The 21,436-nt window shown below is 45.3% G+C and overlaps 1 protein-coding gene and 1 long non-coding RNA gene across 5 annotated transcripts in view; one reads left to right on the top strand and one right to left on the bottom strand.

Annotated features, from left to right (window-relative positions):
• The window catches only part of LOC139539117 (protein Shroom3-like), a 172,969-nt gene extending 162,728 nt beyond the window's left edge, over positions 1-10,241 (bottom strand). For all 4 annotated transcript variants that reach the window (XM_071341909.1, XM_071341917.1, XM_071341927.1 and 1 more), the window contains exon 1: positions 9,405-10,241. In XM_071341909.1, coding sequence (XP_071198010.1) covers positions 9,405-9,548 — 144 coding nt within the window. In that variant the 5' untranslated portion in view covers positions 9,549-10,241. The remainder of the gene's footprint in view (positions 1-9,404) is intronic.
• Positions 1-21,436, top strand: part of LOC139539141 (uncharacterized) — a 239,420-nt gene that overhangs the window by 42,552 nt on the left and 175,432 nt on the right. The window lies entirely within an intron of this gene.

The raw sequence follows: 21,436 nt of genomic DNA, 5'->3' as shown, positions 1-21,436 counted from the left end.
GGAGTACAAACAGACCAGCGACGACCTCCGTAAGTCAATCAAAGATGCAAAAAGACATTACAGGGCCAAATTGAGTCACATTTCAATGGCTCAGAAATGAGATGCACGTGGCAGGGAATTCAGACAATCACAGATTATGAAGGGAAAACCAACCACCTCCCGATCTGAGTAGGTCTTTCAAGAGTGTTAACCCTCGCAAGGCTGCCGGCCCAGACGGCATACCAAGCCACGTCCTCAGTGCATGCGCAGACCACCGGCTGGAGTGGTTACGGACATATTCAACCTCTCCCTATCCCAGTCTGTTGTCCCTACTTGTTTCAAGATGTCCACCATTGTTCCTGTACCCAAGCAAGCTAAGGTAACTGACCTGAATTACTATCGCTTTGAGAGACTAGTCCAGGACCATATAACCTCCACCTTTTCCGACATCCTAAACGCAGTACAATTTGCATACCGCCCCAACAGATCCATGGACAACACAATCGCTGTTGTACTGCGCACCACCCTATCCCACCTGGACAAAAGGAATTCCTATGTGAAAATGCTATTCATCAACTACGGCTCTGCTTTCAACACCATGACTCCCTCCAAGCTTGTCACTAAGCTCAGGGCCCTGGCCCTTCCCTGTGCAACTGGGTCCTAGACCCCAGGTGGCGAGGGCTGGCAACACCTCTGCCACACTGATACTCAACACAGGGGCCAACCAGGGGTGTGTGCACAACCCCCTCCTTTACGCCCTGTTCACCCATGACTGTGTGGCAACGCACGACTCCAACGCAATCATCAAGTTTGCTGATGACACGACAGTGGTAGTAAGCCTGATTACCAACAACGACGAGACAGCCTACAGGCAGGAGACTAGAGGCCTGGTGGAGCAGTGCCAGGAAAAAGAACCTCTCCCTCAACATAAAAAAAACGAAGGAGCTGATGGTGGACTACAGAAGACAGAAAAGGGAGCACGCCCCCATCCACGTCGATGGGGCCGCAGTGGAGAGGGTCAAAAGCTTTAAGTTCCTTGACGTACACATCACTAGGGACCTGAAATGGTCCCACCACACTGCCACTGTGGTGAAGAAGGTGCAACAGCACCTCTACAATCTCTGGCGGCTGAAGAAATTTGGCATGGCCCCTAAGATCCTCACACTTTTACAGATGCACCATTGAGAGCATTCTGTTGGGAGACCTTCAACCGAATGGCTCTCCAAAGGGTGGTGCGGTCAGCCCGACGCATCACAGAGGGAACGCTGCCTGTACTCCAGGACATTTACAGCACTCTGTGTCAAAGGAAAGCTAAGACGATCATCAGAGTCATGGTCTGTTCACTCTGCTACCATCTAGCAGACAGAGACAATACAGGTGCATCAAAGCCGGGACCGAAAGATTGAAAAACAGCTTAAATCTCCAGGCCATCAGACTGTTGAACAGCTTCTACCTCCAGGCCATCAGACTGTTAAACAGCTTCTATCTCCAGGCCATCAGACTGTTGAACAGCTTCTACCTCCAGGCCATCAGACTGTTGAACAGCTTCTACCTCCAGGCCATCAGACTGTTAAACAGCTTCTATCTCCAGGCCATCAGACTGTTAAACAGCTTCTATCTCCAGGCCATCAGACTGTTAAACAGCTTCTATCTCCAGGCCATCAGACTGTTGAACAGCTTCTATCTCCAGGCCATCAGACTGTTGAACAGCTTCTATCTCCAGGCCATCAGACTGTTGAACAGCTTCTATCTCCAGGCCCTCAGACTGTTGAACAGCTTCTATCTCCAGGCCCTCAGACTGTTAAACAGCTTCTATCTCCAGGCCATCAGACTGTTAAACAGCTTCTATCTCCAGGCCCTCAGACTGTTGAACATCAAGTTATCTTCTGTAGTAAGAGACAAAGATACTCACTTACACAAATCACACATCATACACACCTCATACACAAGCTGACTCCTGTACTCACATATACACTCACACACACGCACACACCCATACTCACAAACACACTCACATGCACTCACTCACCCTAGCCAACGCTGCTGTCCCATGTATACAGAGACATTAAACACTGGACACTTCCTGTTTCTTTTATGAGTTTTTTTATAGCTGTGTATTTATTTACTGTATTCTCACATAGCTCATTCTAATATATCTAATATCTATCTATCTTTACACTGTTATTACACACTGCGTATATACTGGATTCTTGACATAGCCCTCCGACGCTATTATATAATGGTGCCGGAGGGGATGGAAAAGGAAAGGGAAAGGGGGATACCTAGTCAGTTGTACAACTGAATGCCTTCAACTGAAATGTGTCATCCGCATTTAACCCAACCCCTCTGAATTAGAGAGGTGTGGGGGGCTGCCTTAATCGACATCCACGTCTTCGGTGCCCGGGGAACAGTGGGTTAACTGCCTGGGGTGGGTTAAAGCGTCAATACAGGACTAAGGTTGAGTCCTACTACACCGGCTCTAATATTACAGACTACAAAGGGAAACCCAGCCGCGAGCTGCCCAGTGACGCGAGCCTACCAGACAAGCTCCTAAATGCCTTTTATGTTCGCTTGGAGGCAAGCAACACTGAAGCATGCATGAAAGCACCAGCTGTTCCGCACGACTGTGTGATCACACTCTCCGTAGCCGATGTGAGCAAGACCTTTGAACAGGTCAACATTCACAAAGCCACGGGGCCAGACGGATTACCAGGACGTGTACTCAAAGCATGCACGGACCAACTGGCAAGTGTCTTCACTGACATTTTCAACTTCTCCCTGACCGAGTCTGTAATACCTACATGTTTCAAACAGACCACCACAGTCCCTGTGCCCAAGAAAGTGAAGGTAACCTGCCTAAATGATTACTGCCGCGTAGGACTCACGTTGGTAGCCACGAAGTGCTTTGAAAGGCTGGTCATGACTCACATCAACACCATCATCCCAGACACCCTGGACCCACTCCAATTCGCATACCGCTCCAACAGATCCACAGATGATGCAATCTCTATTGCACTCCACACTGCCCTTCCCCACCTGGACAAAAGGAACACCTATGTGAGAATACTGTTCATTGACTACAGCTCAGCGTTCAACACCATAGTGACCTCAAAGCTCATCACTAAGCTAAGAACCCTGGGACTAAACACCTCCCTATGCAACTGGATCCTGGACTTCCTGACGGGCCGCCCGCAGGTGGTAAGGGTAGGCAACAACACATATGCCACGCTGATCCTCCCCACTGGGGCCCCTCATGGGTGCGTGCTTAGTCCCCTCCTGTACTCCCTGTTCACCCACGACAGCGTGGCCAAGCAAGACTCCAACACCATCATTAAGTTTGCTGACGACACAACAGTGGTAGGCCTGAGCACCAACAACAATGAGACAGCCTATAGGGAGGAGGTCAGAGAACTGGCAGTGTGGTGCCAGTACAACAACCTCTCCCTCAATGTGAGCAAGACAAAGGAGCTGATCGTGGACTACAGGAAAAGGAGGGCTGAACAGGCCCCCATTAACATCGACGGGGCTGTAGTGGAGCGGGTCGAGAGTTTCAAGTTCCTTGGTGTCCACATCACCAACAAACTATCATGGTCCAAACACCCCAAGACAGTTTGGCATGAGTCCCCAGATCCTCAAAAGGTTCTAAAACTGCACCATCGAGAGCATCCTGATCGGTTGCATCAGCGCCTGGTATCGCAACAGCTTGGCATCTGAACGTAAGGCGCTACAGAGGGTAGTGAGTATGGCCCAGTACATCACTGGGGCCAAGCTTCCTGACATCCAGGACCTATATACTAGGCGGTGTCAGAGGAAGGCCCAAGAAATTGTCAAAGACTCCAGTCACCCAAGTCATAGACTATTCTCTCTGCTACCCCACGGCAAGCGGTACAAGAGCTTCAGGTCTAGGTTAACAGCTTCTACCCCCAAGCCATAAGACTGCTGAACAATTAATCAAATGGCCACCCGGACTATTTACATTGACCCCCCCCCCCATAGATTACATTTGGACTAGTGATACAGTGTTATTTGGGTTATTCATTGGATTGGTTCAGACATTGTTGATTTCTTGTTTCTAGTTTTTCATTATTTATTTGTGTACTTGTTTGACAGTAGCTAGTAACATAAGCATTATACTGCACTGTTAGGAGCTAGTAACACAAGCATTATACTGTACATCTGCTATAATTCTGCTATTACATCTGCTAAACTGTCTACACGACCAATAAACTTTGATTCGATTTGATTTAGTTGACATACTTTTGTCTGCACCAGCAAAGAGGTTTACCAGGTGAATGGCCCCGTTCTTCAACACTGGGTCAGAGAAATATAATTAAATAATCAACTGGGTTTGATCAAGATTTATTCACTGGATCGGAGTAATGGAACTGGAATGTACATCTGTAAACATACTTCCCCCCCCTAATATGATGAATTGAATTCAGTCTGCTACTGACTGTAAACATACTCCCCCCCCCCTAATGATGAATTGTATTCAGTCTGCTACTGACTATAAACATACTCCCCCCCCCCCCCCCCCTAATGATGAATTGAATTCAGTCTGCTACTGACTGTAAACATACTCCCCCCCCCTAATGATGAATTGTATTCAGTCTGCTACTGACTATAAACATACTCCCCCCCCCCCTAATGATGAATTGTATTCAGTCTGCTACTGACTATAAACATACTCCTCCCCCCCCCCCTAATGATGAATTGAATTCAGTCTGCTACTGACTATAAACATACTCCCCCCCCCCCCCTAATGATGAATTGTATTCAGTCTGCTACTGACTATAAACATACTCCCCCCCCTAATGATGAATTGAATTCAGTCTGCTACTGACTGTAAACATACTCCCCCCCCCCCTAATGATGAATTGAATTCAGTCTGCTACTGACTGTAAACATACTCCCCCCCCCCTAATGATGAATTGTATTCAGTCTGCTACTGACTATAAACATACTCCCCCCCCCCCCCAATGATGAATTGTATTCAGTCTGCTACTGACTATAAACATACTCCCCCCCCCCAATGATGAATTGAATTCAGTCTGCTACTGACTATAAACATACTCCCCCCCCCCCCCTAATGATGAATTGTATTCAGTCTGCTACTGACTATAAACATACTCCCCCCCCCTAATGATGAATTGTATTCAGTCTGCTACTGACTGTAAACATGAATCTACTCTTCTAGAGGCAGATGGAAAAACAAAAAGACTTAAGGATAGCGTTCCTTGTTATGATTTGTTGGTACAGGTATTTGTTGCAACATGTAGTGCGGATTTGAATACTATTTGAATCAAAATTGCTCAATCCTCTTCTAGAAAAAAACACATTTTATCAGACACACTGTAAATAGAGAGATTGTAACAGTGTCACAAGACACTTTTCTGGGGAAGTAACCATGTTGCCCTCGGGGACTCTTCATCAATATTATAGACAGCTGTGTTCATAGTTGTCTTTGCTGTCTTTGTATCCAAGATAATTGTGTAGTTTTTGAGAAATTGTCGAGGTTACCTAGCCAGCTACACGTTCAAACAAAGTCAACAACGCAGCCACTGCTAGCCAGCCTACTTCACCGCCAGCAGTACTATATCATTTTAGTCAATAAGATTTTAGTCAATAAGATTTTATTTTATTTTTGCAACGTAAGCTTAACTTCCTGAACATTCGAGACGTGTAGTCCACTTGTCATTCTAATCTCCTTTGCATTAGCGTAGCCTCTTCTGTAGCCTGTCAACTATGTGTCTGTCTATCCCTCTTCTCTCCTCTCTGCACAGACCATACAAACGCTTCACACCGCGTGGCCGCCGCCATTCTAACCTGGTGGTTCCAGCGCGCACGACCCACGTGGAGTTCCAGGTCTCCGGCAGCCTCTGGAACTGCCGATCTGCGGCCAACAAGGCAGAGTTCATCTCAGCCTATGCGTCCCTCCAGCCCCTCGACTTCTTGGCACTGACGGAAACATGGATTACCACTGACAACACTGCTACTCCTACTGCTCTCGCCTCGTCTGCCCACGTGTTCTCGCACACCCCGAGAGCTTCTGGTCAGCGGGGCGGTGGCACTGGGATCCTCATCTCTCCCAAGTGGACATTCTCTCTTTCTCCCCTGACCCATCTGTCTATCGCCTCCTTTGAATTCCATGCTGTCACAGTTACCAGCCCTTTCAAGCTTAACATCCTTATCATTTATCGCCCTCCAGGTTCCCTTGGAGAGTTCATCAATGAGCTTGACGCCCTGATAAGTTCCTTTCCTGAGGATGGCTCACCTCTCACAGTTCTGGGTGACTTTAACCTCCCCACGTCTACCTTTGACTCATTCCTCTCTGCCTCCTTCTTTCCACTCCTCTCCTCTTTTGACCTCACCCTCTCACCTTCCCCCCCTACTCACAAGGCAGGCAATACGCTTGACCTCATCTTTACTAGATGCTGTTCTTCCACTAATCTCACTGCAACTCCCCTCCAAGTCTCCGACCACTACCTTGTATCCTTTTCCCTCTCGCTCTCATCTAACACTTCCCACACTGCCCCTACTCGGATGGTATCGCGCCGTCCCAACCTTCGCTCTCTCTCCCCCGCTACTCTCTCCTCTTCCATCCTATCATCTCTTCCCTCTGCTCAAACCTTCTCCAACCTATCTCCTGATTCTGCCTCCTCAACCCTCCTCTCCTCCCTTTCTGCATCCTTTGACTCTCTATGTCCCCTATCCTCCAGGCCGGCTCGGTCCTCCCCTCCTGCTCCGTGGCTCGACGACTCACTGCGAGCTCACAGAACAGGGCTCCGGGCAGCCGAGCGGAAATGGAGGAAAACTCGCCTCCCTGCGGACCTGGCATCCTTTCACTCCCTCCTCTCTACTTTCTCCTCTTCTGTCTCTGCTGCTAAAGCCACTTTCTACCACTCTAAATTCCAAGCATCTGCCTCTAACCCTAGGAAGCTCTTTGCCACCTTCTCCTCCCTCCTGAATCCTCCTCCCCCTCCTCCTCCCCCCTCCTCCCTCTCTGCGGATGACTTCGTCAACCATTTTGAAAAGAAGGTCGACGACATCCGATCCTCGTTTGCTAAGTCAAACGACACCGCTGGTTCTGCTCACACTGCCCTACCCTGTGCTTTGACCTCTTTCTCCCCTCTCTCTCCAGATGAAATCTCGCGTCTTGTGACGGCCGGCCGCCCAACAACCTGCCCGCTTGACCCTATCCCCTCCTCTCTTCTCCAGACCATTTCCGGAGACCTTCTCCCTTACCTCACCTCGCTCATCAACTCATCCTTGACCGCTGGCTACGTCCCTTCCGTCTTCAAGAGAGCGAGAGTTGCACCCCTTCTGAAAAAACCTACACTCGATCCCTCCGATGTCAACAACTACAGACCAGTATCCCTTCTTTCTTTTCTCTCCCAAACTCTTGAACGTGCCGTCCTTGGCCAGCTCTCCTGCTATCTCTCTCAGAATGACCTTCTTGATCCAAATCAGTCAGGTTTCAAGACTAGTCATTCAACTGAGACTGCTCTTCTCTGTGTCACGGAGGCGCTCCGCACTGCTAAAGCTAACTCTCTCTCCTCTGCTCTCATCCTTCTAGACCTATCGGCTGCCTTTGATACTGTGAACCATCAGATCCTCCTCTCCACCCTCTCCGAGTTGGGCATCTCCGGCGCGGCCCACGCTTGGATTGCGTCCTACCTGACAGGTCGCTCCTACCAGGTGGCGTGGCGAGAATCTGTCTCCGCACCACGTGCTCTCACCACTGGTGTCCCCCAGGGCTCTGTTCTAGGCCCTCTCCTATTCTCGCTATACACCAAGTCACTTGGCTCTGTCATATCCTCACATGGCCTCTCCTATCATTGCTATGCAGACGACACACAATTAATCTTCTCCTTTCCCCCCTCTGATAACCAGGTGGCGAATCGCATCTCTGCATGTCTGGCAGACATATCAGTGTGGATGACGGATCACCACCTCAAGCTGAACCTCGGCAAGACGGAGCTGCTCTTCCTCCCGGGGAAGGACTGCCCGTTCCATGATCTCGCCATCACGGTTGACAACTCCATTGTGTCCTCCTCCCAGAGCGCTAAGAACCTTGGCGTGATCCTGGACAATACCCTGTCGTTCTCAACTCACATCAAGGCGGTGACCCGTTCCTGTAGGTTCATGCTCTACAACATTCGCAGAGTACGACCCTGCCTCACACAGGAAGCGGCGCAGGTCCTAATCCAGGCACTTGTCATCTCCCGTCTGGATTACTGCAACTCGCTGTTGGCTGGGCTCCCTGCCTGTGCCATTAAACCCCTACAACTCATCCAGAACGCTGCAGCCCGTCTGGTGTTCAACCTTCCCAAGTTCTCTCACGTCACCCCGCTCCTCCGCTCTCTCCACTGGCTTCCAGTTGAAGCTCGCATCCGCTACAAGACCATGGTGCTTGCCTACGGAGCTGTGAGGGGAACGGCACCTCCGTACCTTCAGGCTCTGATCAGGCCCTACACCCAAACAAGGGCACTGCGTTCATCCACCTCTGGCCTGCTCGCCTCCCTACCTCTGAGGAAGTACAGTTCCCGCTCAGCCCAGTCAAAACTGTTCGCTGCTCTGGCACCCCAATGGTGGAACAAACTCCCTCACGACGCCAGGTCAGCGGAGTCAATCACCACCTTCCGGAGACACCTGAAACCCCACCTCTTTAAGGAATACCTAGGATAGGATAAAGTAATCCTCCTAACCCCCCCCCCTCCCCCTTAAAAGAGTTAGATGCACTATTGTAAAGTGGTTGTTCCACTGGATATCATAAGGTGAATGCACCAATTTGTAAGTCGCTCTGGATAAGAGCGTCTGCTAAATGACTTAAATGTAAATGTAAATAGCAATAGCCATGAGCCATAGTCATGGTCTGAATGGAATATAACAACTTGGGGAAGGAGGATAGTTAGGACGGTGGTGTTAGTCTACACCTGACACACACACACACACACACACACACACACACACACACACACACACACACACACACACACACACACACACATACACACACACACACACACACACACACACACACACACACACACACACACACACACACACACACACACATACCCATGTAACAGGGTTATATTGGTGATTCCCCTTGCCACTTTATTGTTAAGCCAATGGGTTTTTGGTTTTATTTTTGTCTTGCCTTCACCTACTCAACATGGCATCTTATTGGTTGGTTTGCGTAGCTTGCTTACAGGGAGGATGTTTCAGTTAGAATCGTGCCAGCGACCAATCGTCGTTGGATGGTGAGCCGTGCATTGCATGACGTGCAATTTCGTGCTGTTCCTATCAGAATAAATCTCCATGACTGGTGCTACAAGTTGGAGTTCGTGTCGATGATTGATTGTACACAACGCAAGAAGAGTACTGTTACACACACACACACACACACACACCTTCCTTACCTTTGAGATTATTAACTCCTCTCCATGTTCCAGACCTCCTTTGAGCTGAAACCCCCAGGGTGCCCCACCCAGGAGTCGAGCCTCCAGAAACAACGTCTTTCCTCGGTGTATGACTGTGCTGTAGCTGAGGAGACTGCTATCCATAATCACTAGCACCGCCGAGGTAGCCTAGCCTGGTGGGTCGGTCCTATTCAGTCCAACAGACCCACTGCAGAGGGGAAATGAAGCCGAAAAGATGGAAGAACCGATTTTTCTCTTCTCCTTTTCTTAAAGTCTCCCGAAGAGCATAGCAAGAGGGGAATGTCCACTCCTAAAGGATAAATCATTTCCTAGCATCACCGAATCTTAGTCAGCAAATGAAACATGGTTTGCCAATCTAACGGCAGTCTAGTTGAAACAAGTTCACTTTCGTTCCAACAGTCAGCAACAAGTGATGACAATTAAACAGTCCACAAAATAACATTAAATGGATAGAACGACAAAATAATCATGTTTACTGAAAATATAGATAGCTTCACTTTTGATCGTTTGTCAGCCCCTCTCCCTCTTCCGACACTACTTTAGCATCACAATAGAATTTGCTACAATCCACTGGTTTGGGAGAAAGGGAGCGCTCTTCCCTCGCCAGCGAGCTGGTAGCATTGCGAGCAGGTCAATTTGACCTGTCAGAAAACAACGTTTTGCGCACCACACTTCGACACTTGATTTACCTACTTTCCCTAAAACTAACCCAAGTTGATTCTCAGCAACCGTTAAATATAGAAGTCTACTTGTTGCCTTGATGCGCGTTACCTCTCCACTCCAGTCCCTATGGATGCAAGTTTTGCCTCCCACTCCTCTCTCCTCTCACAGTCAATGGATGAAGTAGGCTAGTGCGCATGTGTAGAGAGGAACGCCCTTCAGCAGGCTACGCGGCCCGTTTCTTTAAAAAGTCAAACTCTGTCGAGACTGTGGCGAAACCAAATGACATACGTGCTTTAGTTCATTTAACACCATGAAAGGTCTCTTTAATTTATCCTGACACACATACTGTGAAACGCAAACACAGCATCCCACGCCACGGCCATTCCGTCATTGTGTATTGATTACTTTACCGAAATTCCAAGTCAAGCACGTCAGAGGGGATAAATTAATAAGAAGCAACAGCTTCCGTATGACTTAATCTGAATAAATGTGACACCTGACCAGACGTTATCCAAAACTCTTTTCATGACCTCACGATGAAGAATGGAACTAGATAAGATGTTTCCTCGGGTCATTGTTGTCTTATTAAGGTCAGTCAGACATGTATGAAAACTTCAGATGACGAAAATGCTGGTTAGGCTATCACAGTTCACACACATTGCACCAGATTTCTGATTTAGACGGAGTAGGCCCGAGGCTATGTTGACACTAATCTGCATTCCTTCGTTACTGTGTCGAACTGGAAGTCGTGAATCAGCTACAGTTTATACCAATTGCCTCGCATCTAATACTAAGATGTAGATAACCAATCAATTTGACAACAAATATATATATATTTACTATTAGACACTATTATAACTATATTATTCTTGGGTAGATGACCAACACAGACAGGGCTTGATACACCTCTCAGTGGCTCAGATAGCCTCTGTCTGCTTGTCAGTGTTACTGTGTTGATGCAATGAAACATCATGAAGATGCTAAAATGGAAGGCTGTGGATTATGCACCTTGGCGATAAATACTCATCTTCATCCACTGTTAATGAACACTGTTAGAGGGCCTCTACACTCCTGGCTCCTGTACACACAGGATGAGGTCATGAGGTCCTTATGCAGTCAGGAATTGTTCCTCACTGTGAGGTGGTAGATCTGAAGTCGGAGCTTACATGCATACATACACTGGTTCTGAAGTGCTGACTTAGTTGTGACCCAAACTGCAAAAACAACGATGGGCTTTCTATTAATGCTTCTATCACACAGAGGCCTGTGTCTGAACAACAAGTACTACTAGCCATTGGTGCCGCAATCAACTTTGGAGTTTCAAGTTTTATGGTATACACTGTCCAAAACAAATGCTTACTTGCAAGTTCCTTCTCGACAAATCAAATCAAATGTTATTTGTCACATGCGACGAATACAACTGGTGTAGACTTTACCGTGAAAATGCTTGCTTCCAAGCCCTTAACCAACAACGCAGAGTTTAAAAATAAAAATAAAAAAATAACACAAGATGAATAAAATAAAATACACAAGAATGGAGCTATATACAGGGAGTACCAGTACCAGATCAATGTGGAGCTATATACAGGGAGTACCAGTACCAGATCAATGTGGAGCTATATACAGGGAGTACCAGATCAATGTGGAGCTATATACAGGAAGTACCAGATCAATGTGAAGCTATATACAGGGAGTACCAGATAAATGTGGAGCTATATACAGGAAGTACCAGATCAATGTGGAGCTATATACAGGAAGTACCAGATCAATGTGGAGCTATATACAGGGAGTACCAGATCAATGTGGAGCTATATACAGGGAGTACCAGATCAATGTGGAGCTATATACAGGGAGTACCAGTACCAGATCAATGTGGAGCTATATACAGGAAGTACCAGTACCAGATCAATGTGGAGTTATATACAGGAAGTACCAGTACCAGATCAATGTGGAGATATATACAGGGAGTACCAGATCAATGTGGAGCTATATACAGGAAGTACCAGATCAATGTGGAGATATATACAGGGAGTACCAGATCAATGTGGAGATATATACAGGGAGTACCAGTACCAGATCAATGTGGAGCTATATACAGGGAGTACCAGATCAATGTGGAGCTATATACAGGGAGTACCAGATCAATGTGGAGCTATATACAGGAAGTACCAGATCAATGTGAAGCTATATACAGGGAGTACCAGTACCAGATCAATGTGGAGCTATATACAGGGAGTACCAGATCAATGTGGAGCTATATACAGGAAGTACCAGATCAATGTGAAGCTATATACAGGGAGTACCAGATCAATGTGGAGCTATATACAGGAAGTACCAGATCAATGTGGAGCTATATACAGGAAGTACCAGATCAATGTGGAGCTATATACAGGGAGTACCAGTACCAGATCAATGTGGAGCTAAATACAGGGAGGACCAGTACCAGACCAATGTACAGAGGTATGAGGTATTTGAGGTAGACATGTACATGAAGGCAGGGTAAAGTAACTAGGCATCCGGATAAATAATAATACGAGTAAAATAAAGAACAGACTAGCAGCAGCAAATGATGAGTGTAAAAAAGTGTGTTTGTGTGTTGTGTGTGTGTGTGTGTGTGTGTGTGTGTGTGTGTGTGTGTGTGTGTGTGTGTGTGTGTGTGTGTGTGTGTGTGTGTGTGTGTGTGTGTGTGTGTGTGTGTGTGTGTTGTGTGTGTTCAAGTACCATTAATTGACTATTTAGCGGTCTTAAAGCTATTTAGCAGTCTTAAGGCTATTTAGCAGTCTTAAGGCTATTTAGCGTTCTTAAGGCTATTTAGCAGTCTTAAGTCTTAAGGCTATTTAGCAGTCTTAAGGCTATTTAGCAGTCTTAAGGCTATTTAGCAGTCTTAAGGCTATTTAGCGGTCTTAATGCTATTTAGCAGTCTTAATGCTATTTAGCAGTCTTAAAGCTATTTAGCAGTCTTAAGGCTATTTAGCGGTCTTAATGCTATTTAGCAGTCTTAAGCTTATTTTCTTAGCCTTAAGGCTTGAGGGTAGAAGTTGTCTCGGAGACTGTTGGTCCGAGAGCCGATGCTCTGGTACCGTTTGCCGGAAGGTAGCAGAGTGAATGGCTTGGGTGGCTGGAGTCTTTGGCAATTCTTCGGGCCTTCCTTGGACACCGCCTGATATAGAGGTCCTGGATGGCAGGGAGCCCGGCCCCAGTGATGTACTGGGATGTCTGCATCACCCTCTGTAGCACTTTGCGGTCAAGGGTGGTGCCTTTGCCATACCAAGCGGTGAAGCAGCCAGTCAAGATGCCCTTGATGGTATTGCTGTAGAACTTTTTGAGGATCTGAGGGCCCATGCCAAATCCTTTCAGCCTCCTGAGGGGGGAGAGGTGCTGCTGTGCTCTCTTCACAACTGTGCGGGTGTGGGTGGACCATGTTAAGTCCTTAGTGATGTGGACGCTAAGGATCTTGAACCTGATCCACAACAGACCATCAACAATACAGCAATGCAACAAGGCAACAACAAGGCAACAACAATAGCAATAACAGAATGACCAATGTCAAAGTCCGTAATATAAATATGTATATACTGTATATAAATGGTGTGTGTATATATATGTGGATAAAAAAATGTGTTTTCGTAACTCTTCAACAATGCATTAGATCAAGTGGGGGATATAAGCTACTGCCTTTCACAAGAGGATGGGAAAATTAAAAGTCTATTTGAAATAAACAATTTTAGATCTTGGATCATGATATTTTCAGCTGGGGTGAGGGGGCAAATCGAAAGAAGTATGGGTTTTAATCGTATTATATCTGTAAAGGTCCAGTGGACGGGAAAATGAGAAGAATGATGTTAAACGGAGCCATTTATTATTGCGTCTAAACTACAGCTGGGCTGAATTAGCGAGGAGCAAAAAGTCATATTTGATTATTTTCATGTCCAGGGCAAGATAAAAGACTTGTCTTAGAAAAGAAAATACACATCTTATATAAGAATTGGGCCGTACCCGACACACTGTTTAAACAACGGACAGATGGAAGGTTTATAATATGCATCTCTGTGCCAAAATTGTAATATCTTAGAAATGGACAACTTATTGGGTTCCGTTTTTCTATAAATATGGTTTTCCTTAAACATGCTATTAATTAGTACAACGCTACTACCATGTTATTATCACATTTGAATGCTTCGCTTGTGAAACAAAATATATATATTAACTGTGTCCTCCGCTCAATGATGGCCACAGGGTGGCGGTGTTGAGTTACGTAAAGGATTCTCATGATTCATTACAATACCAAACCAGGATTTAGCCAGGGTCTGGGAATGCTGAACACAGACTGAAAGGAAGTTCTATTGAATTACACATGCCAACATACATTTCGTATTGTTAGTATCAATCCATTGGTATTCCCAATAAATGCCATCTTTGGCCGGTGCAGGAATGAAGGAATTCATCAGCATTTTATGTTTTAATATTATATTAAATGACTCTGCCTGCTTTACGAATCGTGATGGCATTTACTGCACATGTATGCATTTCTGACATTCCTATTCATATATTCACAATGTTTATGTGATCCCAGAGCAGAGCAGGCAGTCGCCATTACGGTATGTGAGGTAATCTGGCGCCGGGACCAATCAGTCTCCATTACGGTATGTGAGGTAATCTGGCTGCCCGGACCAATCAGGATCCAGTACGGTATGTGAGGTAATCTGTCCGACCGGACCAATCAGGCTCCAGTATAGCCACCTCAGCTGACTGCCATTAGCCTTCTTCTCTATGCAGCTGCAGGTATCAGGGACTGCTAGGACAATTACCTTGTCGGTGGTCAAAAGTGGTATTGTCAGTACTGAAAATGTGCCAATAGAATGGAGTCTATCACTCTGTTGATCCCCTGTAGTGTCATCTTTACGTCTTTCAGTGAACACCAACATATTGGCAGATTACTTTGTAGTTTAGACAGTGCGCCAAGATACTGATATGGTTACATTTTGTTCTTTGAATCTAACAGATACACCAGTCTGTGTCCTACAAACAAGAACATGTTTCCGAATACAAAACACATTTTATTCTATAATATTGTACTTTTTGTGAGAGAGAGAGAGAGAGAGAGAGAGAGAGAGAGAGAGAGAGAGAGAGAGAGAGAGACTCCCAGACTGTCTCTGGTGCTAGGTTGTTCTCAGAATCACACATTTACCACTTTTAAACTGTACTTGTTGCTAAAACTGGCTATTTATATCATTACATTAAAGGTAAGATAGTAACATGGAATGGAATATGGAACCAATGGAATTGTTTTAGTGATTCTATTTCTGTGTTCTGGATTCCCTTCCTTACTTTCCAAAAGAACCTTTTATAGACTGTCCCCACTGAAGGTCAGTGGTAGCCATAGCGACATCACAGACAGTAGGAGGAGTGGTATGTTTTATTAATAGTATGAGAGAGTCGCAGGCAAACAGGCTCCACCGAGGTACACAAAGAGATAGGTTACTCTTAACAATGACAGACAGACAGTAACCTACGTGAATGGAATTATACCAGAGTGGTCTGTCATAGAGATACAGCTATTTGTTTGAACTTATATTACATTGGGTCTGTCGTTTTGTAATGTCAATTTAACTTTCATCTCCAACACTAGATGCAAGAGTTTGGATGTCCTTCACAACTTGTGCCAAATAAGGGCCCCTTATGAAAACTGAGAGGGGTCACATGGTGCGAGGGGTCACATGGTCACATGCCTTAAGATGGAGGCCACTGTCCTGTCAATCAAGCCATGCAGGAAACAAAGACCCTCTGCCACTTTCCTGTCAATCAGCCCATGTAGGAAACAGAGACACGATGTGTTGAAAAGTCAGGGTCGTGTTCATTACTAAATGGAAAAACATTGACTGAAACAGGGGGGGAAACACTCATTTTAGTTTTTAGTTTTAAAAAGTTTTGCTACAGTGCCCCCTACTGAACACAACCAGGGGTTCACTGTGTCCTCATGTGACAGTCACATGCTGTAGTCCGCCTGTCAAATAGGAAACAGTCAGTTACTCAGCGTTAAGACCTCTGCCTTAGCAATGAGTAAGCACTGATCCCAGTGCAACGTACCTCTGTGTGAAGTCCTGTAAATAAAGGATTACTCTGAGCCTTGAGGGGGAATTAGAGCATACACACTTTTCATTTTCACATTAACACTAAAGAGGGGGATTTTTTCCTGCAAATGATTAATAAGTACACACTGTACTTCGCAGTGTCTTGTAATGGAATTTTTTTGGGGACAATTCTAAACAAATGAAATGTTAAATCAGGCAAAAGATACCAAAATTGTGGATGGTACATACACAAAACATTCAACAGATTTGTTTCCATTGTGGTCCTCTATAAAGCTGCAGGGGAAAAATCAAGTGTCATGGGCACTCTGGTGTAGACTGATTCATTTGATAATTATGCAATCATTTTCAGTATCTAATCCCAATGGAAATTAGACCCACAACCTCTTCTCACCGATGAGACAGCAATATCTTCGCCCTCAAGGAACTACAATGGAAACTGGAAACCACATATTTTGAGGCGGTGTTTATTGTAGCTGGGGATTTTAATAAAGGAAATCAGAGGAAAACGCTACCGACGTTCTATCAACACATTCATTGCCTGTAGCTTCAAAAACTAGACCATTATTACTCTCCCTCCCCGGATGCCTACAAGGCCCTCCCCGGATGCCTACAAGGCCCTCCCCAGCGCTCTCTTTGGCAAAACAGATCACAACTCCATTCTGCTGCTCCCTTCCTATGGCTGGAGTGTTTACGGACATATTCAATCTCTCCCTATCCCAGTCTGCTGTCCCCACTTGCTTCAAGATGTCCACCATTGTTCCTGTACCCAAGAAAGCAAAGGTAACTGAACTAAATGACTATCGCCCCGTAGCACTCACTTCTGTCATCATGAAGTGCTTTGACAGGCTAGTTAAGGATCATATCACTTCTACCTTACCTGACACCCTAGACCCACTTCACTTTGCTTACCGCCCCAATAGATCCACAGAGGATGCAATCGCCATCTAACTGCACACTGCCCTAACCCATCTGGACAAGAGGAATACCTATGTAAGAATGCTGTTCATTGACTACAGCTCAGCATTCAACACCATAGTACCCTCCAAGCTCATCTTTAAGCTTGAGGCCCTGGGTCTGAACCCTGCCCTGTGCAACTGGGTCCTGGATTTCCTGACGGGTCACCCCCAGGTGGTGAAGGTAGGAAACAACCCCTCCACTACTCTAATCCTCAACACTGGGGCCCCACAAGGGTGCGTGCTCAGCCCCCACCTGTACTCCCTGTTCACACAACAGTAGTAGGCCTGATTACGAGACAACCTACAGGGAGGAGGTGAACTTAGTCACTGTCACTAGCTGGCTACCGCTCGGTTACTCAACCTTGCACCTTAGAAGCTGCTGCCTATGTACATAGACATGGAATCACTGGTCACTTTAAAAATGTTTACACACTGTTTTACTCATTTTTATATTCTAGTCAAGGCCATCCTATTCAACTATTGCTTTGTCTATACTATTCTATCCTACGTATTGTACAGATACACTAAATATTCTATTCACATACTGACCATGTCTATACATCCCATCACATATACATACATATATAAACAGTACCTGTCAAAAGTTTGGACACTTCTACTCATTCAAGGGTTTTTCCTTTTACTATTTTCTAGATTGTATAATGATAGTGAAGACATCAAAACTATGAAATAACACATGTGGAATCATGTAGTAACCAGAAAACCAGCCCATCTGTAAATAGCCCACCCAACTACCTCATCTCCATATTGTTATTTTTTTGCTCCTTCACACCCCAGTATCTCTACTTGCACATCTATCACTTCAGTGTTTAATTGCTAAATTGTAATTATTTTGCCACTATGGCCTATTTATTGCCTTACCTCCCTAATCTTACTACATTTGTACACACTGTATATAGATTTCTCTATTGTGTTATTGACTGTACGTCTGTTTATCCGATGTGTAACTCTGTGTTGTTTGTGTCGCACTGCTTCGCTTTATCTTGGCCAGGTTGCAGTTGTAAATGAGAACTTGTTCTCAACTGGCCTACCTGGTTAAATAAAGGTGAAATTAAAAAATTAAAAATATATTTTAAAAATGTGTTAAAAATATTACAAATATATATTTTAGATTCTTCAAAGTAGCCATCAAGGCAAAGGATGGCTACTTTGAAGAATCTAAACAATAAAATCTATATGTGTTATTACATAGCTTTGATGTCATCACTATTATTCTACAATGTAGAAAATAGTGAAAATAAAGAAAAACCCTTGAATGAGTAGGTGTGTCCAAACGTTTGACTGGTACTGTGTACATATATATATACACACACACACATATATATACAGTCGGAATATATATATACGGTCGGAAGTTTACATACAATTTAGCCAAATACATTTAAACTCAGTTTTTCATAATTCCTGACATTTAATCCTCGTAAAAATTCCCTGTCTTAGGTCAGTTAGCATCACCACTTTATTTTAAGAATGTGAAATGTCAGAATAATAGTAGAGAGAATTATTTCTTTCAGCTTTTATTTCTTTCATCACATTCACAGTGTGTCAGAAGTTTACATACACTCAATTAGTATTTGGTAGCATTGCCCTTAAATTGCTTAATTTGAGTCAAACGTTTCGGGTAGCCTTCCACAAGCTTCCCACAATAAGTTGGGTGAATTTTGGCCCATTCCTCCTGACAGAGCTGGTGTAACTGAGTCAGGTTTGCAGGCCTCCTTGCTCACACACGCTTTTTCAGTTCTGCCCACAAATTTTCTATAGGATTGAGGTCAGGGCTTTGTGATGGCCACTCCAATACCTTGACTTTGTTGTCCTTAAGCCATTTTGCCACAACTTTGGAAGTATGCTTGGGGTCAATGTCCATTTGGAAGACCCATTTGCGACCAAGCTTTAACTTCCTGACTGATGTCTTGAGATGTTGCATCAATATATCCACATAATTTTCCTCCTCATGATGTCATCTATTTTGTGAAGTGCACCAGTCCCTCCTGCAGCAAAGCACCCCCACAACATGATGCTGCCACCCCCGTGCTTCACGGTTGGGATGGTGTTCTTCGGCTTGGAGGTACACCTCCAATTGACTCAAATGATGTCAATTAGCCTATCAGAAGCTTCTAAAGCCATGACATAATTTTCTGGAATTTTCCAAGCTGTTTAAAGGCACAGTCAACTTAGTGTATGTAAACTTCTGACCCACTGGAATTGTGATACAGTGAGTTATAAGTGAAACAATCTGTCTGTAAACAGTTTGTTAACAAGAAATTTGTGGAGTGGTTGAAAAACGAGTTTTAATGACTCCAACATTAGTGTATGTAAACTTCTGACTTCAACTGTATATATGCATACACACACACAAATATATATACATATTTATACTCCTGACTTTTAAATTGCTAGTCCTAATATTTATATATTTCTTAATTCCATTATTTTACTTTACTATATATTTTTTTAAGTTAGATGCAATTTATTGCCTTACATTTAACAGACAAAGTACAAAATACGAAATCTACACTCAAGATGGTACAACCAGATGAGCAACTTCATAGTCATAGGGAATGGACTGCATTGTGATGTCATAGGGAATGGACTGCATAGTGATGTCATGGTCATAGGGAATGGACTGCATTGTGATGTCATAGTCATAGGGAATGGACTGCATAGTGATGTCATGGTCATAGGGAATGGACTGCATTGTGATGTCATAGTCATAGGGAATGGACTGCATTGTGATGTCATGGTCATAGGGAATGGACTGCATTGTGATGTCATGGTCATAGGGAATGGACTGCATTGTGATGTCATAGTCATAGGGAATGGACTGCATTGTGATGTCATAGTCATAGGGAATGGACTGCATTGTGATGTCATAGTCATAGGGAATGGACTGCATTGTGATGTCATAGTCATAGGGAATGGACTGCATGGTGATGTCATAGTCATAGGGAATGGGCTGCATTGTGATGTCATAGTCATAGGGAATGGACTGCATTGTGATGTCATAGTCATAGGGAAGGGGCTTCATTGTGATGTCATAATCATACATCGGGCCAGCTGGTATCACAGGTCTTGCCCCTGCACACCAACCTGTGGCACACTTGCTGCAGCCGGAGGGACAGCAGTCGCAGCAACTTGCTTTCTGACAACTGGTGCATGCGTAGTTGGAGCACTTGCAGGATCCACTGCAGTTGCAAAATCCAGTTTTGCAGCATTCACAAGGATCCATTTTCCAGTTCTTGATCTCCCTTTATCCGAATGGACCGCGGTAGTTCAGCTGGGTCTCAGTGGTGCGTTGTCAGCTTTCATTCTAGATCTGTGTGTATTGTTGTGAATTGTTAGATACTACTGCACTGTTGGACTTAGGAACACAAGCATTTCGCTACACCCACAATAACATCTGCTAAATATGTGTATGCGACCAATAAAATTAGATTTGAATAAAATTTCATTTGATTTAAACTAGGCCAATGGGCACTAGGTCACTGAACTTTTGTTTTGAAAGTCACTGAAAACCTTTTGATCACGCCAGCTGTGGCAGTAGCTCTGCTTGACCACTGGACTATGGACAGACTTATCTCATAGTGCAATGACCGCTGAACCCTCAGTCCCTCTCCGTCCCCGTCATGGGGGAGGGTTATTAGCTCTCCGTCCCAGTCATGGGGGAGGGTTATTAGCTCTCCGTCCCAGTCATGGGGGAGGGTTATTAGCTCTCCGTCCCAGTCATGGGGGAGGGTTATTAGCTCTCCGTCCCAGTCATGGGGGAGGGTTATTAGCTCTCCGTCCCCGTCATGGGGGAGGGTTATTAGCTCTCCGTCCCCGTCATGGGGGAGGGTTATTAGCTCTCCGTCCCCGTTATGGGGGAGGGTTATTAGCTCTCCGTCCCAATCATGGGGGAGGGTTATCAGCTCTCCGTCCCAGTCATGGGGGAGGGTTATTAGCTCTCCGTCCCAGTCATGGGGGAGGGTTATTAGCTCTCTGTCCCCGTCATGGGGGAGGGTTATTAGCTCTCCGTCCCCGTCATGGGGGAGGGTTATTAGCTCTCCGTCCCCGTCATGGGGGAGGGTTATTAGCTCTCCATCCCCGTCATGGGGGAGCCGGGGGTACAGCAATAGCTGTGGAGCCGGGGGTTACAGTAATAGCTGTGGAGCCGGGGGTTACAGTAATAGCTGTGGAGAAGATTAAGTTAGCACAGACAACGTTCCACATTCAGGCTGGAAATGCATCGATTTCCTCCTTAATTCGATTTAATGGTGAGAAGGCGGGAAAGATAACAGGGAAA

Source organism: Salvelinus alpinus, chromosome 1 (genome assembly GCF_045679555.1).
Source record: "Salvelinus alpinus chromosome 1, SLU_Salpinus.1, whole genome shotgun sequence".
NCBI lineage: Eukaryota > Metazoa > Chordata > Actinopteri > Salmoniformes > Salmonidae > Salvelinus > Salvelinus alpinus.
The sequence above is the reverse complement of the archived record's forward strand: the minus strand, read 5'-3'. Positions and strand labels throughout refer to the sequence as shown.